General features: G+C 37.2%; 2 protein-coding genes across 5 annotated transcripts; one reads left to right on the forward strand and one right to left on the reverse strand.

Annotated features, from left to right (window-relative positions):
• The first annotated feature begins 12,735 nt into the window (after nucleotides 1-12,735).
• Nucleotides 12,736-13,882, forward strand: LOC111911086 (uncharacterized). The gene is made up of 3 exons (XM_023906870.3): nucleotides 12,736-13,131; nucleotides 13,240-13,367; nucleotides 13,470-13,882. The coding sequence occupies exons 1-3, from the start codon at nucleotides 12,849-12,851 to the stop codon at nucleotides 13,590-13,592; spliced, it is 534 nt and encodes a 177-aa protein (XP_023762638.1). The 5' UTR covers nucleotides 12,736-12,848; the 3' UTR covers nucleotides 13,593-13,882.
• Nucleotides 13,883-14,528: 646 nt separating this feature from the next.
• LOC111911087 (zinc finger transcription factor YY1-like) lies at nucleotides 14,529-17,659 on the reverse strand. 4 transcript variants are annotated; one of them, XM_052766007.1, is made up of 7 exons: nucleotides 17,396-17,659; nucleotides 16,940-16,998; nucleotides 16,616-16,815; nucleotides 16,398-16,487; nucleotides 16,148-16,291; nucleotides 16,001-16,042; nucleotides 14,529-15,352 (listed from the first exon to the last, which is right to left on the reverse strand). In XM_052766007.1, exons 1-7 carry the CDS (start codon nucleotides 17,479-17,481, stop codon nucleotides 14,705-14,707), a joined length of 1,269 nt encoding a protein of 422 aa, XP_052621967.1. In that variant the 5' UTR covers nucleotides 17,482-17,659; the 3' UTR covers nucleotides 14,529-14,704. The 4 variants fall into 4 exon arrangements, with proteins under 4 accessions (XP_052621967.1, XP_052621966.1, XP_023762639.2 ...); XM_052766006.1 differs by having other exon boundaries at nucleotides 14,529-15,355; XM_023906871.3 differs by lacking the exon at nucleotides 16,001-16,042.
• Between the last annotated feature and the right edge of the window lie 477 nt (nucleotides 17,660-18,136).

Here is an 18,136-nt window from a genome sequence, read left to right on the forward strand (position 1 = left end):
TGTCAATATTTTATCACAACAGATGTATTGAATTATCATTGAAATTTTTCTGTTTACAGCCCCTCTTTATTTTGTAAATTTACTTTTTCAACCCTTTGAATAAATTAATTTCCGGTTTAGTCCTCAAACCATTTTTCTTGGCATTCTAACACCACAACTTATTGAAATTGATATTTTCCAGCACATGTTTAATTGAAAACAGTTTTAGTCCCTCAAAATATAGTTTTCTCGGCTGTAACCTCTCTTTTTTGCAATTTTTACACTTTTGGCCCAAATTAGAAATTTTTTGCAACTTTGGTCCTTTTTAAATATGAAGAGCATTTTTAACCTTTGAAAAGGACTTGGAACACTAGTAGTCCACTGTTTTACAGAAAAACACAGTTTCAGCCCCTCAAATTGGAAAATTTCGCATATTGGGCCCTATTGGGCCGAAAATGTCATTTTAAGCCCATTAAGCTTGAAATTTATATTTTTAATCCTCCAAAAGAGTATATTTCCAGAAAATACATTATTGAAACTGTTTTGACTCATCTCACCCATCAGAATTCGTAATATGTCATTTTGGGCCCTTTAACTTAACATTTTGTGTCCAAAAATGAGTCCTTAGCCCAAAGAAGATGTTATTAAGCCACTTAGCTATTTTTCTTGGAATACTTCTTATGTAGTAATATAATTCATGCTAGTATCAGTTAACCTAAAGTATACCTCGATGTTTAGGGGTTTATGGCTAGATCCAACATCATAATCACACAAAAACACACATATAAGCATAGAAATCATACAAGGCATACGAATACATATAGATTTACACATTCACTTGTATTCCCCCCCCCCCCCCCCCACAAAACTTATAAAACAGAAAAATAGGGAGTATGAAGCTCACCTTAGGGTGTGGTTTTGGTTTTTGGAGAAAAGATGGAAGAAATGAAGTGATTTTTGGCCTTAGCACTCTTTTCTTGAAGATCTCGAGTTTGAGGGGTTCTAAGACACAAGTTTATGATTTCATGAGAGTTAAGAAGAGATTTTTGATAGATCAAGGAACCTAGATCATAGAATTAAATATAACCTTACCTTGGATGGTGATTTTTGTGAAAAATCTCCTTGGAATGCACTTAAATCTCGAAAATTTTAGGAGAGGGAGGGAGGAGATGTTCTTCACAACTTAGGGAGGATGAAATGAATTTTGTGAGTGTATGTGTGTGTTCGGCCGAGAATGAGAGAGAGCAAGAAGAAATAGACCTTGAGGTGATGTATACATGGAAGTATAAGATGTTGCATGGAGAACCAAGAGGTAATAATGAGGTGGCATGATGAAGTCAACTCTTCATCTTTGGGTTGGGCTTTTGGGCTGAAATTTTAAAAGGAAAGGAAACTTTTGGGTTTTAATGCCCCTAAGCCCAATATTAGAGTTAGTTTGGATGATTATAAGATATAAGTGTGATTTTTATATTTTGTTGGACTAGTTTAAGTTAATTATGGTTCACAATGTTTCATGAAGTTGATTTATTACATTCTAGGCCTAATGTGGCCCAAATTGTTGGAATAAATGAAAGTAAGTCCAATTAGAGCCCATTAAAAGGTTCTAAACCCATGATAGTCAAATTGGAAGCTTATTGGCCCCTTTGGGTCCAATAAGGAAGTCCTAGTCCCAAAATGGAAATAAACAAGAACTTCTAGGGTTTCCAATCGTTTATTGACCATTTGTAATACTTGTATGGTGTATTTGATTGAAAATTTTGATGTCATAGAGTAAGCATCATACATGCTCTTAAGTTTTTGATTCAACATTTTACTTGAGTATAGTGATTACAAGACACAAAATTTCTAGTAGTGACAGTACAGGCCCAAAGATTTAGGGTTTCTGTCCACAGCTCGGTCTCGTCGAGTCGACTTGCCGACTCATCAAGTCCACTCATTAAATCCAGTCAGCAAATGGTGATCCTACTCGACGAGTCAAGGAGACAACTGTCACACCCCGAAACCCAGGGCAGAAACATTCCGGGGCAGAGGTGACTTCATGTTGAATATCATAACCAATGTACATAGTAAGCACAGTAAACACAAAACATTACATTACATAGAATCATTTACATTTGTTTGAAAGTAATGTTATAGAAGTGTTATACACATATATCATATGAACAAAAGCAACGACGAATCTTCTAACGCTCCGTCTTCTCCAAAAGACGGCGGGTACCTGTCTAATGCGGACCTGAGAATACAAGCAGTTTGAAAATCAGCATAAAGCTAGTGAGTTCATAAGCGGTTTAGTTTTGAAAAGATTGAGTTCCCTTTTTTTGTTTTCTGAAAAAGTTGTTATCCAAGAAAATCTCATATTTTCTTATGTAAAATCAGTTTAGTTGTCATTTATTACTAATTCGATTACGAGTTGTTATGTTATCCCAGGAAAATCCCATATTTTCCTAATAGTTTAGTTATCCATTTGTTACTTAATTCGTTTACGAGTTGTTATGTTATCCCAGGAAAATCCCATATGTTCCTAAGTGTTGTGGTTAGTTCTTAGTTTAGATTTCGATGTACTAGTAACTACCATACTTATAGTATTAGTTAGGTATTCTGATATCTTAGTATCCTACACTTGAATGTCGATTATCTACTATACTTAGTTGTATTTTCAAATATTTGGATACACTCAGAAACGTACATTTATAGTATATTCGATGTTCTGGTGACTTCCAAAAAAGTACATTAGACGTATTTCCGAAACTCTGTCGACAACCAAAGGCATATGTTTTCGAAACTCAGTCGATGTCCAGAGGTGTACTTTCATATTCTTGTTCGTACTATCCTATTCGCTACTTTCTAATTCGCATTTGTTCTATCCTATTCGCTACTTTCGTATTCGTATTTGTTCTATCCTATTCGCTACTTTCGTATTCGCATTCGTTCTATCCTATTCGCTACTTTCGTATACGCATTCGTTCTATCCTATTCGCTACTTTCATATTCGCATTCGTTCTATCCTATTCGTTACGTATTCGTTCTGTCCCTAGTTGTAGTTTATTAGTATGAATCTTAGTTTATGATTAGTATGATTCCTTTACAAAATATACTATGTAACATATATTATAACATCCTTTAAAAGAATCTACATTTAGTCTGGCAATTTACTCTACAATTTGAACCAATGGTTAGTACGATTTTCGGTATTAAAAGCATACATAATATGAAACATTTGAACAGAAAATAATAAGTTTAAGTACAAGATTTCCTTGTACTTTTGCTTATATCCCCCCCCCTGAAAACATTTGAAAAACATGGAAAAAGGGTAGGGGTATGAACTCACCGGTTGAGGAATGCGTCGGTTTGGATCCTAAACGTCGGTTCTGGTTTTGCAAACGCACAAGATTCCTATGTATTATGTGAAGATACACATTTGTATCTAATTAGGACTTGAATTATTTATTAGTTGCGGACATAAACTTCTAGTCGCAAAAACACTTCATTACAAGTGTTTGGAGGGACTCGGGTGACATCTATGGACACATAAGGCTTGGATATGGAGTTTACTCTTCAAGAGTAAACTCTCAAGAGAGTTTTCGGCCCTATATACCCACTCCCCATGAGTTTACGGCCGTAAACTCATGGTGGGTTGTTCTACGGTGCAAAATGGCTTTGAATCAATTGAGGGGAAATTCTAGGGTTGGTTTCAAGGCATGAGAAAGTGGTTTGAGTATTTTTAGGGACCATTTAAGGAGTTTACAGCAGTAAACTATGAGTTTACGGCCATAAACTCTTATATACATATCCAAAATGTGTTTTGGTGGTCCTTAGTCAATCACATGTGATTCCAATCCATTATACAAGCCTTGGGTGGAATTTAAGGTATCATTGGCCATGTTTTAGGAGTTTACGGCCCAGGAACCCATATTTGGAGGGTTTACGGCTGTGAACTCCTTAGGGAATTGTTTTCATCAAGTTTAAGCTTCTTATTCGTTTGTGGTTGCTTCTAGATTTTAGTTCAAGGCTTAGGAGGTGTGTAAGTGGCAATTTAACACCTTAGAAGGAGTTTACTACCCATGAATGGGTGTTTACGGACCAAGCATGTTCTTGGGGAGTAAACTCATGTTTACTCCTCTAATGATGAGTTTAAAGTGTTCTAAGTCCAATCCCATAAGTCTATAAGCCATATCTAAGCTCCAATGGTGGTTTGGAAGGGTTTTAAGGCTCAAAAAAACCCCCATTTTTATGTGTTCACGGCCCAAGAATGTTCCAGGGCCGTAAACACATGTTTATGGTCCTAAATCATGATTTGAACTCGAAATTGAAGGCTAAAGATGTTATACTCGGAGTTAGGGTAGTTACCTTGATGATTTGGAGCGTTAATTTGGTGATTTTGGACCCTTAGAGTGGATTTGAGGAGAGAGGTTAGAGAGAGAGTGAAAAAGCTTCAAATGAGGCTTAAACCACTTTATATATGATTCGGCTTTGGGACACGGTGGAATTCTACCCGATACCGACGTTAAATGGGGCTTTTGGTCGCACCCGATTAAGTTGTCATAACCCGGCGAGATCGAAATTAGAAATTTTCAAACTAATAATTTGGGCCAATTTCATGAGTTCCTAAGGGGTTTGGACACTCATTATATTATAATAAACATATAAGTTTAAATAACTTAGCCCAAAAACGAAATCAGAACGAATCGCTAAAGACGGGTTTTACGGACGAAATGGGTTTCGGCGATGGACAACTTCGGGTTGTCACATTATCCCCCCGTTAGAGGGAATTTCGTCCCGAAATTCAAAGATTAAGATACAAATCATGAAATGAAAAGAGATGTGGATGAATCTACTGCTTCGGATCTTCACGCTCCTAAGTGGAATCGGGTCTCCGTTTGACATTTCAGCAAACCCTCACTATCGGGATGCAGCTTTGTTTCGTACGTTTGGTCTCTCAATCCATGATCTCAATTGGTTCTTCCATGGGGTTTCAGTCTTTCGTTGATTTCGGTCTCATCAAAGGAATTACTAGGGTTTCGTTGGGTAGGCGTTTCTAAGGATTCGAGACGTGAAAGACAAGATGGATACTACTAAGTCCTTGAGATAGTCGAAGTTTGTAGTTCACGGTTCCGATTTTGGCGGGGATTTCGAAAAGTCCGATGTATCACGGGTGAATTATTTCGCACTTCCTAAAGCATATCATGCCTTTCTGGGATAAGGCCTTCATCATGACATAAGCTCCAACAAGAGGGTATATCTTCGTGTGACAGAGTAGCTAAGGGTTTGATGATTCTGAAAGAGATTTCTGGGTGGGTCTGCAATAATAGCCGACGGGACCCAAGAATTGACGGGTTTCTATGGGTATCCCCGGTGCCGACTAATTCTCTATCGCCTTAATTTTTGGAAAGGTCGACGGGTATGACTGCTTTGTTTACTACATGACCAGGGAAAGTGGTTTGACCGAAGGGCACCACTACTAACTCGTAGTGACCATATCAAGCCCTGGTCGCTGTTTTGGACACATCATCCTCACTGAGGTTTGGCTACGAGATAGTTCCAGGGATTAGGTCGATGTGAGACTTGACTAAACGTTCGTAAGGAGTTCTCAGGAATTCTCGGGAAATCTTCGGGAAAGACATTAAGGAAAGAGTTGCAAACTTCCTGTTTCCCGATGATCACACGGACGAGGAATGCATGGAAAACTTTTTAAGCCTTAATGCGCGATGTGATGCGAAGGTTGGATTTAGGTTTGATGTTGAAGATCATGAGAGTCGGGTCAGAGGAAACATTTAGACGGGTGACCTTTTCGAAACCAAGAATAACAGCATGAATGAGACTCAGTCATTCCATGCCAATGATCACATCAAAGCTTTTCATGAAAAGTTTTGCCATTTAATCGAATGGAAAAGAATAATCGTTCGGATTAAGGATACAACCTATGGGTATGACGTTAGCGTTCTCTTTCTCACTTGTTAGCCATCCTGACGGTGCACGTTTCGGTTACTAACAAAGGATTAAGTTTAGAAAGGTATTTGAATGGATAGTTAGCAAATTTCTTTCAGCATTAGAATCGAAAAGGATCACAGGCATAAGATTCATCGAGGGGAAATATACCTGTGGCAACGGTGGGGTCGGTGGCTGCCCCTTCTTGTCCCATAGTTAGGACTCTCCCGGTGTTGCCAGATGTTACTGCCTTAGGGCAGTTTCGCTTGTAATGTCCAATTTCTCCACAACTATAGCAGGTCTAACCGATACCAGCTCCGTAAGCTTGACTTGTTGATTGGGTTGGTGTTCTGCAGCTTCGCGCGAGGTGACCTTCTTGACCACAGTTCTTACAAAACTTTGCACGACAAGGGCCAGGGTTACGATGGTGGTAACTGCATCGGTTACACCACGGAAGGATACCGGCATATCCAGTGATAGGTGCTTGGGTTGAAGAACCGACAACAGAAACAACAGCCGAGGTAGCAGCAGCGTGGACTGCCACTATCTATTGTTTCTTTGAGGGTTCTGGGGAAGACAGACTCTTCTTCTTCTTCTTCCAAAACTTTCTTTTCTCTTCACTCTTCTCTGTTGGCTCAGGAGTGGTGGCTGCTTCTTCTTGGTCATCATTATGGTCGATCAGGGTTTGCGCTAGGCATTTGGCGCTATCATAGGTATCCGACTTCGCAGCTAAAACGTTCCCTTTGGTTGGCTGGGTTAATCCCCAGATGAACCTCTCAATCTTTTTGCTCTCCGGGGTAACCAATCCCGGGCAGAGAAGTGCCAAGTCATCAAATCTGGATGTGTCGGCGGCGATATCGAAACCCTTCATCTTCAGGTTCTAGAGTTCATTCTCCAACTTCTGTATTTCACCCCGAGGGCAGTATTCTGCGAACAGAAGTTCCTTCATAACTTCCCAACCCATAGCATTTGCTACAGGTAAAGTTAAGGATTCGACTCGGCCGTTCCACCAAGTCATAACTTTATCAGTGAACGTGCAGGCGGCAAATTTCACCTTGTCGGATTCTGAACAGGCACAGATCTCGAAGATAGATTCGATCTTCTCTAACCATCGAGTGAGAGCAATGACACCCCCTTGTGCCATCGAAGAATGTGGGTTTTGCGTTCATAAAGTCTTTATAGGAACACTCCTTCCGGTGTCCCTGATTACCTTCCTGGTTTTGGGTTTGGGTACCACCCCCTGAACCACCGGGGTTTATGTAAGACAGGGCGGCTGCCACTGCGGCGGCAACAGCTGCCTAGAACACGACAGGATCGAATTCAGGAGGAGGTGGTGGTGGCGGAGGGTTGTTATTCTTTGAACTGGGTCTTTTCCTCGGAGGCATCTTGATAAAGAGAGGACCATAAGTCCTCTGAATTGAATCAAGAGATATGGAACAGGGGATATCTCATTAAGACAGATATAGAATTCTATTAAGCGATAAAACAGGAAAGAGTTATCAAAACAGATAAATTATCGCTAAAGGAATGATCAAGGAACAACACTTGAATGGGATTTCTACAACGGATTAGCTCGAGAAATACTCCCATAGTATTTCATGATTCGCTGCAACGACGGCTCGTTGTTTGGGGTATTGGGTAAGTTTTAGGTATGTTGCGTACCACAGTCACTCCCACGCACATGTTGGCCGTGTCTCAAATGAATATAGTTGGTCAGGCTATATTGATCCTAGACACGACTACATAACTGCCCAGGTTTAACCGTAGCATACAACACCCATTTACTTATGTTTTGTTGTATTTGTAGTTACGGATTTTGACGGTTAGGTATACTTGTATACTTTTGAAAATACTTATATTTTAAGGTATACATTTAGTTCAGAGCACTTAGGCCCCTTTAGTGTTTATAGTCTTATACCATGTAAGCTTTGGTATACTAGTTCACTATAAACGAGGGCTCTGATACCAATCTGTCAGACCCCGAAACCCAGGGCGGAAACGTTCCGGGGCGGAGGTGACTTCATGTTGAATATCATAACCAATGTACATAGTAAGCACAGTAAACACAAAACATTACATTACATAGAATCATTTACATTTGTTTTAAAGTAAAGTTATACAAGTGTTATACACATATATCATATGAACAAAAGCAAAGACGAATCTTCTAACGCTCCGTCTTCTCCAAAAGATGGCGGGTACCTATCTAATGCGGACCTGAAAATACAAGCAGTTTGAAAATCAGCATAAAGCTGGTGAGTTCATAAGTGGTTTAGTTTTGAAAAGAATGAGTTCCCTTTTTTTGTTTTCTGAAAAAGTTGTTATCCAAGAAAATCCCATATTTTCTTATGTAAAATCAGTTTAGTTGTCATTTATTACCAATTCGATTACGAGTTGTTATGTTATCCCAGGAAAATCCCATATTTTCCTAATAGTTTAGTTATCCATTTGTTACTTAATTCATTTATGAGTTGTTATGTTATCCTAGGAAAATCCCATATTTTCCTAAGTGTTGTGGTTAGTTCTTAGTTTAGATTTCGATGTACTAGTAACTACCATACTTATAGTATTAGTTAGGTATTCTGATATCTTAGTATCCTACACTTGAATGTCGATTATCTACTATACTTAGTTGTATTTTCAAATATTTGGATACACTCAGAAACGTACATTTACAATATATTCGATGTTCTGGTGACTTCCAAAAGATTACATTAGACGTATTTCCGAAACTCTGTCGACAACCAAAGGCGTATGTTTTCGAAACTCAGTCGATGTCCAGAGGTGTACTTTCGTATTCGTGTTCATACTATCCTATTCGCTACTTTCGTATTCGCATTCGTTCTATCCTACTCACTACTTTCGTATTCGCAATCATTCTATCCTATTCACTACTTTCATATTCGCATTCGTTCTATCCTATTCGTTTCGTATTCGTTCTGTCCCTAGTTGTACTTTATTAGTATGAATCTTAGTTTATGATTAGTATGATTCCTTTACAAAATATAATATGTAACATAGATTTTAACATCTTTTAAAGGAATCTACATTTAGTCTGACAATTTACTCTGCAATTTGAACCAATGGTTAGTATGATTTTCGGTATTAAAAGCATACGTAATATGAAACATTTGAACAGAAAACAATAAGTTTAAGTACAAGATTTCCTGGTACTTTTTCTTGTATTCCCCCCCTGAAAACATTTGAAAAACACGGAAAAAGGGTAGGGGTATGAACTTACCGGTTGAGAAACGCATCGGTTTGGATCCTAAACGTCGGTTCTGGGTTTGCAAACGCACAAGATTCCTATGTATTATGAAAAGATACACATTTGTATCTAATTAGGACATGAATAATTTATTAGTTGAGGACATAAACTTCTAGTCGCAAAAACACTTCATTACAAGTGTTTGGAGGGACCCGGGTGACATCTATGGACACATAAGGCTTGGATATGGAGTTTACTCTTCAAGAGTAAATTCTCAAGAGAGTTTTCGGCCCTATAGACCCACTCCCCATGAGTTTACGGCCGTAAACTCATGGTGGGTTGTTCTAGGGTGCAAAATGGCTTTGAATCAATTGAGGGGAAATTCTAGGGTTGGTTTCAAGGCATGAGAAAGTGGTTTGAGTATTTTAGGGACCATTTGAGGAGTTTATGGCAGTAAACTATGAGTTTACGGCCGTAAACTCTTATATACATATCCAAAATGTGTTTTGGTGGTCCTTAGTCAATCACATGTGATTCCAAGTCATTATACAAGCCTTGGGTGGAATTTAAGGTATCATTGGCCATGTTTTAGGAGTTTACGGCCCAGGAACCCATATTTGGAGGGTTTACGGCTGTGAACTCCTTAGGGAGTTGTTTTCATCAAGTTTTAAGCTTCTAATTCGTTTGTGGTTGCTTCTAGATTTTAGTTCAAGGCTTAGGAGGTGTGTAAGTGGCAATTTAACACCTTAGAAGGAGTTTACTACCCATGAATGGGTGTTTACAGCCCAAGCATGTTCTTGGGCAGTAAACTCATGTTTACTCCTCTAATGATGAGTTTAAAGTGTTCTAAGTCCAATCCCATAAGTCTATAAGCCATATCTAAGCTCCAATTGTGGTTTGGAAGGGTTTTAAGGCTCAAAAAAACCCCATTTTATGTGTTCATGGCCCAAGCATGTTCCAGGGCCATAAACACATGTTTATGGTCCTAAATCATGATTTGAACTCGAAATTGAAGGCTAAAGATGTTATACTGGGAGTTAGGGTAGTTACCTTGATGATTTGGAGCCTTAATTTGGTGATTTTGGACCCTTAGAGTGGATTTGAGGAGAGAGGTTAGAGAGAGAGTGAAAAAGCTTCAAATGAGGCTTAAACCACTTTATATATGATTCGGGTTTGGGACACAGTGGAATTCTACCCGATACCGACGTTAAACGGGGCTTTTGGTCGCACCCGATTAAGTTGTTGTAACCTAGCGGGATCGAAATTAGAAATTTTCAAACTAATAATTTGGGCCAATTTCATGAGTTCCTAAGGGGTTTGGACACTCGTTAGATTATAATAAACATATAAGTTTAAATAACTTAGCCCAAAAATGAAATCGGAACGAATCGCTAAAGACGGGTTTTACGGACGAAATGGGTTTCGGCGATGGACAACTTCGGGTTATCACATCAACTCATTGAGTCCCTCTTCAGAACTCAAAATAAATAATTAAAATATGATACCTGGAAATCCGGATGTTACAATAAGGGACAATCAGGTAGGATCATATTGGAGCTAGGGTCCATTTGGTATACAGAGTATATTATTTGGAAATTCCACTTGAAACACCTCACTAAATCCAGCATAGACATCATCCCCGTAAGTAGATCAATCAATAATATGATGTTGGATTTATTCACAAATCTTATTTATAAATTCATAACAACGATTATGAATTTAAATATAAATTACACTAAAATAATTTAGAGTGTAGTTTAACTTACAGAGATTGCATAGACAAAAGTCCGGAAATTGCATTGACAGAGCTTCTACTCGAAGGCAACTACTGATTTATAGTATAGATTCCTCAATAATCTCAATGCCTACTGATCTATAGTTGATAATGGACAAATAGGTAGGATCATATCGGAGGTAGGGTCTATTTGGTATACATAGTATACTATTTGGAAATTCCACTTGAAATACCTCACTAAATCCAGCATAGACATCATCCCCATAAGTAGATCAATCAGCAATATGATGTTGGATTTATTCACAAATCTTATTTATAAATTCATAACAACGAATATGAATTTAAATATAAATTACACTAAAATAATTTAGAGTGTAATTTAACCTACAGGGATTCCATAGACAAAAGTCCAGAAATTGCACTCACAGAGCTTCTTCTCGAAGGCAACTGCTTTTCGGGCACTCAAGGGTCGCAGGGTTTCACTAGAATACTAGAAACTAAGGTAATTTGGATCTGCTACAGAGAGAACTCAATGGATTGAGCTATATGGTTGGGATATGAGAAGCATATACGGAGACGAGTATTTATAGCCGAAAAAAATTATGTGCTTCGTGTACTCTGTCGAGGCACGTTGCATAAATGGTCGGGGTGTTGACGTGTCGTTCTCTGAGTGATGCCACATGTCAAGATTCGAGTGGATGTTAGATGCCGCCGCGCATCTTGTTTCTGCGCACAAATTTTTTCTATTTTCTTAAAAAACTCGTAACTTGCTCATATGAGCTTCATTTTCGACGGATTTTAATAGCTATCAACGAGATCCACAACTTTCATTTTAACTCTGTAGACTAATTTTGACTTTATCTTAAAGTTATATTTTTAACAGGCTTAGACTATTAAAGTTCGTTAAAAACTCATAACTTTATCATATGATATCTGTTCTCGATTGTCTTTATATCGAGGATAGGTATTGATGTGATCTTCAATTCTCGTTTAGATTATTTTTCCTAACAATCGACTAACTTTAATTTCAGTTTCTGAGCTGTATATTGCTATGTTGAAATATTAGAAAAAATCATAACCTCCTCTTATGAAGTTTGATTTGGACGTTCTTTATATGTACGCTCTCGGTTTTACGACTACTATGAATTTCATTTAGATCACTCAGACTAATAAGGAATCTATCAAAAATCCACCTTTTACGTAGAGTCGCGTCGGTTTAACCGTGAAACTTCGAAAAAGCATAATTTTTTCACATGAAGTCGGATTTTAGCGTTTTTTATATGTGTGGAATCCTTGTCACATATAGTATAACTTTTGTTAAGATTATTTATTATAAATAATCTTTTATCCAAAAAGTCATTTTTAATGCTTATAATGACTAACCCGAATCTGCAGGTGTTACAATATCTGCGAGCTTCGACGAGATCGAGGAAGTTCCGACGAGGATCCACCACAATCACCGCTCCCTAACACCACTGGATGTAGGTTTTAACCTATGAATGAAATATAAATGTAGTGTATTAAACTTTGAATAGATTATATTAAATCATAAATATAACGTGAATATATTATGAATGAGTTATAGATATATTATGAATGATTTATAGATATACTTTATTGTATTTTTATTAAATTGTCATATGATAAACTATGGAAATTAAATTAATATGTTTATTAAGCCAAAAATAAATAAATAAAATATTTTCCTCACGCATATCATTTTTAAACATCGTGTAGTTGGGTATCTTTAAGCATTCCTTACTCTCTTTTCTCACAAAGTACAGAAATACAAAAGTATTAACTGTTTTACCATTAGTATCCGGGTCGGGTTTGGTCGTTTTGGGTCGGCGAAGGGTGTGTATAGATAAGGGAGGGGTGGTGAAGACTGAAGAGTACTATAGAGAAAAATAGACCACTATCTACTCCCAATCTTCCCTTCTTCTTCTTCTTCATCTAGAGAGAGAAAGTGTTTTTAGAGAGAGAAAGCAACTAATTAAAGCAATGGGAAACTGTCAAGCAGTAGATGCAGCTGCATTAGTAATCCAACATCCATCAGGAAAGATCGAAAGAATGTATTGGTCTGTAACTGCAAGTGAAATCATGAAAATGAATCCAGGACATTACGTTTCAATCATAATTCCATTACCACCTGTTCCAAAAGATGGTGATGATGATCATCATCAAGAAGATGATAAAAAAACCATTCGGTTTACACGTGTCAAGCTTCTTCGACCTACCGACACTCTTGTTCTTGGTCGAGCTTATCGCCTTGTAACCACTCATGGTAACTTCAAGTCTTCAATTCATCGTCGCTATCTTAATTTTAAAATAATTTAAACCCAAAGTTTTGTTTAATCATAACTTTATATATATATGCGTGATCAATTTACAGAGGTTATGAAGGTTGTAAGAGCAAAACGACATGCAAAGTTGAAGAACAAGACCAACACCAACCCGCCGGAATCAATGGCGGATAATCAAAGTTCAACGGCGGCGGATGATCATACAGTTACAAACCAGGTAAGTAATTCTATTATCAACTCCATTAATGCAGATTAAACGCAAAAATAGTTTCTTCGTATCTTTAATTGTTATTATTTGCGTCGATATTTGCATCTTCAGGTGGAGGTCGGACATGAAAGAATGTTCAGACAAAGGTCGGGATCATCGTCGTCAATATTTGCATCTTCGAGATCAAAATCATGGCGACCTTCTTTGAAGAGTATCTCAGAAGCTGCTAGTTGATGATGATGCTTTGTGAAGCTCAATTTTTTTGTCGATTGAAGAAACTGGTTTGAAAATTCAAGAAGCTTAAAGAGTGGATCATCCAGATCAAATATGCATATGTAAATTCAAAAAAAAGAAAAAAAAAAGGAATTGGACTAACAATTTGATTCATGAAATGTATATTATTTTTTTGAATACATGTTAAAATTGAGCTCAAATTTGCTTCGTTTCCGTGTTCTTTAACGATTGAAATGTATATTATTTTTTCAATCATTTTAAATAATAGTTTCCGGACATATTTTAGTTTATTTTAAATTCCTTCTTTAACACTTTCATTCACGTCTTCAATTATTTTAAATTATAGTCTTTGAGATATTTTAGTTAATTTAAATTTAAAAAAAAAAAAAAAAACAAAATCTTTTAACATCGTTCTTGCAAAAATGCAAAACGACGCCGTATTGAGCTGTTATTGACAAAAAAAAAATCAAACATGATGGTTTTCTTATGTAGTTTGACGGAAATCGTTTATTCTTTATAAACACAAACCTTTTTTTTCATATTTTGACAAGTACAATGGTGAGGGTACGTTGTTTTTCTCCTTTTATAACCAAAACATGTGGTCTCAACTCTCAAGGGTAGTTCAGTCTTTTCCAATCATGAGTACCACTGCCCATGCACTTGGTACAACACTATATGCATACATCTTGTATAGCGGACAAGTCTCTCTATATATATTAACTTGGTACAAATAGTAAATTAGGCTGTTAGTGTATACAAAACACAGCTTTATCCAACCTGTCAAGAAGACACTGATTGATTATTCTGTTTGTAAGGGGTAGTTTTGTAATTTCACATTTCAATTATTGATCAAAACATATCAGGTACTTGCAACTAAAAAAGATACGAGTGTTTCAACATTAAATGCTAAACCACCAAACTATCACCAAAACGACATTCCACGAAACCAACGAAACTAATCCTTCCTTTTTGACTCCTAAAACTCAAAAGTTGACTCTTGTTTTTAACATTTACAAAATATCACAATTTTTTTTTTGTTTTTTAAATTTAATATTATTATTATTAATATAACCAAAAATATATTTTACTCATTAAAACACCAAATCTAAATCTTAATCTTCATCTTCAGTCTCTTCATCATCATCATCATCATCATCATCACCGCCACCACCACCACCGCTACCACCGTACCTCCACCCATCCTCACCGTTATCCCGATCTTCTTCAGTCTCTTCACTGTCTTCTTCCTCCTCCGCCTGCACATCCTTCGCCACCGGCCACGGCTGCTTCTTCACCGCCGCCGCCGCCGCCGCCGCCGGTTTCCGCTTCACCGCCTTCGCCGGAGGAACCTTCACATTCGGTTTTGCCCGATTCTGTTTCTGAGACTTGACATTCACATTCCCACGTTTCAAACCATACCCGTCATGATCACTTCCAGCATCCATGTCGGCATCGCTGATTCTATTCCGGCCGTTCTTCGGATTGGAATTGGAATTGGAATTGGGATTGGGATTGGAATTGGGATTTTCTTCCGGGAAATGTCCCGGATGCTCTCGTCTTAAATGAAGGTTGAGTTTGTATTCATGTATGTAAGCCTTTTCGCATCCTTCATACGGACACGCATACGGCCGGTCGGAGGACGCGGTGGCGTAAGTGGCGGCTGCCGCCGCTTTCGGTGGCTTCGGCGGCGGTTTTTCTTGGACGTGGACGTACTTTGGTGGCGGTGGTGGCGGCACTTCAACCATGTTGGTATTGTTTCCCTGCTGCAAAAATTGTCGATTAATTAATTGTAAACTAGATTTTACATTTTTGGTCCCTGAGTTAGTTCAAAAATATCAATTTTGGTCCTGAATAGTTTTCTCTAGCAATTTTGGTGTGTAGTTTTAAACTTTTAACGATTTTGGTCCCTATAGCACCAAAAATGTAAGAGGAAACTATTTAAAATACAAGAGTAAATTACATGAATGGTCCCTACAGTTTAGGGTAATTTGCGTGTTTGGCCCCTAACTTATTTTTTTAACTCAGAAGGTCCCTACTGTTTGTTTTTGTTACACGCTTGGTCCCTGTCTTACCTAAAAAGACTATTTTGCCCTTGATTTTTTAATTTATTTATATAAACACACCACCAACCTCACCCCCCTCACCTTACCTTACCTACCTCACCATTTTTCCTTATATAAATAATAGTCTTTTTAGGTAAGATAGGAACCAAGCGCATAACAAAAACAAACAAACAGTAGGGACCTTCCGAATTAAAAAAATAAGTTAGGGACCAAGCACGCAAATTACCCCAAACCATAGGGACCATTCGTGTAATTTACTCAAAATACAATTTGTGAACATACTCAAGGACCAAAAATGGAAAATGGAAAATCAAATGCAATATTTTATGTTGTTGAGGAATTTGCCTTCATCCAGGGTCTTGGAAGGTCATACATAGGATTTGGCCCCTATTATAACAAGAAAATAAGATAGTAACCAACCATTAATATGAATTTAATGGTGGTTACTTGATGCATACAATGAAAATATGAAGATGAACTAAAAGATCAAACCTTTTCATGGTGAGACATAATGTGATTCTTTAGTTTGTATTCATGAGCATATCTTTTGCCACATTCTTGATAAGGGCAAATGTGATAGTTTTCTTGAGAATGAGTTTTCATGTGTGACCTTAAGTTGAAATCCAATGAGAAAGCCTGAAAGAATGATTGAGTAATAAATTTAGACAGAACAGAATAGAACAGGTTGTACTGCTTTTGGCAGGCACTGAGACTAATGTTGATGGGAAAAAAGGGTGATTACCTTACCACAACCTTCGTGTGGACAAATAAAATCTCGTTCGCCTGTATGTATAAGAAAATGTCTCTTTAACTTTGAGCTATCCAAAAATTTCTGCAAAATAAGTTGAAAGTTTCAATGGTCTGATGGATTAACCAAAGAAAACCATGTAATGAAATTAATATTTGATTAAAGTGTCGATAAGTTATATGATAAAGAGAGAATATCAAGAAAAGATTTACCTTTCCACAATTCTCATAATGGCAAACAAACTGTCTTTCTCCATGAACATGAGAATGCTTTCTTAAAGCTCCAGCATCGATGAATGTTTTCCCACAGCCCTCATAGCTGCAGAGAAAAAGAACTTCAGTAGTTGGTTCTGGTTCAGGTTCTACAGCTTCTGAGTCAACTGGTTTCTCTTTCATGGCATTCATTTGGGCCTCTGGTTGCATAATAGAGAAGAAGAATCATAAGGGGAAGTTACAAATAATGCAAGAACATTGTCACTTAATCGAATCACTTATGATTTATGAAAGTTTGGTTTATTTGGTAAGTAAAGTACTAACCTGTAACCCATTTCAAAACATAGCATTTGCCACCTGTTGCTACAACATCCTGTGGTACCCTGGATGAATGATAATCAGGTTAGTCTGGAGGTAGGAGATGACTGAAAAAAGATGATGTAAATCCAAAACATTCAAAGAATTTTAACATCAATCAATACGACATCCTAGAACTCGTTGAATTGTAAAAGAGAATGAAAATCAGGATTACTTATGCTAACAGTTGCATAAATACAAAATTTGAGAGAGGATAATGTCTGTACGCTGTGACAATGCGAAACAGAAGTTATCTAGTGCGAATTTCATATCTAGTCACTAAACCTATCCAGATTCTCCCTTTCAAATTCCACATAATATTATCGATTGGGGCTTGCTTAATAACAACCAATCACATACTGTTGCATTCATAAACGTTGTAAATCAATATATGAACACAATTGAGAGGGTTTTTAGGCTTACCATTCTTTGAACCACTTAACAGCAGGAGTTTTGGACTTGATGAAGGGGCGGCGTTCGAAGAGATTGTGGAACGACTGATGTTCCATCCTTGTAATCGTATTAATGAGTGGTTCAACTACGAGAATTTAGTGATTTGATTCTTTGGGGGCTAGGGTTTTGATTTGTAAAGATCGTGGTTGAATTTGGGGAAGGGATTAGAGATCGTCGGAGGGTATAGACGAAAACCGGGAAGTCAGCAAACTGGCAGAAAGCATGGTGCGGAATTTGTTAGATAGTTCGGGTCGATGTCCGAGTTAAATTTACAACCGGTTTTAAAATATTTACATTTAGGTCCCCTCGTGTTCTATTTTTGGCATTAGTATGCCTTGTTCTTTAGTTGAATTACAAATTACAATCACATACTGTTGCATTCATAATTTGCATTAAAGTTTAAACAAAACAAAACCAACACAATGAACTTCACAAGCTTCTTCACTTTTACTAAAATTATCACTCAAATCATCAAGATCGCTTTTCGAACTCGAAGCGATCAAATTATGTTAAAAAATATTAAAAGTGTGGTTCATAATTTGTGAATGTTTTGTGAATCTAAATTCTTTTCGAAAGGAAAATACCATAAGTATATGACAAATTAGGAATTGAATTAGAAGATATAACACTTTCACAACTATATGTAATATCATAAACAACATCAAGTTTGATCTCAAGATATGGTAAAAAATTTAATTTTGTTGTTCAAAG

The sequence above is a fragment of the Lactuca sativa genome, chromosome 8 (assembly GCF_002870075.4).
Source record: "Lactuca sativa cultivar Salinas chromosome 8, Lsat_Salinas_v11, whole genome shotgun sequence".
In the NCBI taxonomy this organism is placed as follows: domain Eukaryota; kingdom Viridiplantae; phylum Streptophyta; class Magnoliopsida; order Asterales; family Asteraceae; genus Lactuca; species Lactuca sativa.

Excerpts from the sequence above, each read along its gene's own strand:
- LOC111911086 (XM_023906870.3), top strand. The coding sequence starts at position 12,849 with ATGGGAAACTGTCAAGCAGTAGATGCAGCTGCATTAGTAATCCAACAT. Across the intron at positions 13,132-13,239 it reads TCGCCTTGTAACCACTCATG|AGGTTATGAAGGTTGTAAGA; the intron begins GTAACTTCAAGT and ends ATCAATTTACAG. Across the intron at positions 13,368-13,469 it reads ATCATACAGTTACAAACCAG|GTGGAGGTCGGACATGAAAG; the intron begins GTAAGTAATTCT and ends TTGCATCTTCAG.
- LOC111911087 (XM_052766006.1), bottom strand. The coding sequence starts at position 17,481 with ATGGAACATCAGTCGTTCCACAATCTCTTCGAACGCCGCCCCTTCATC. Across the intron at positions 16,999-17,395 it reads GTTAAGTGGTTCAAAGAATG|GGTACCACAGGATGTTGTAG; the intron begins GTAAGCCTAAAA and ends TCATTCATCCAG. Across the intron at positions 16,043-16,147 it reads TTATGTCTCACCATGAAAAG|GGGCCAAATCCTATGTATGA; the intron begins GTTTGATCTTTT and ends TTGTTATAATAG.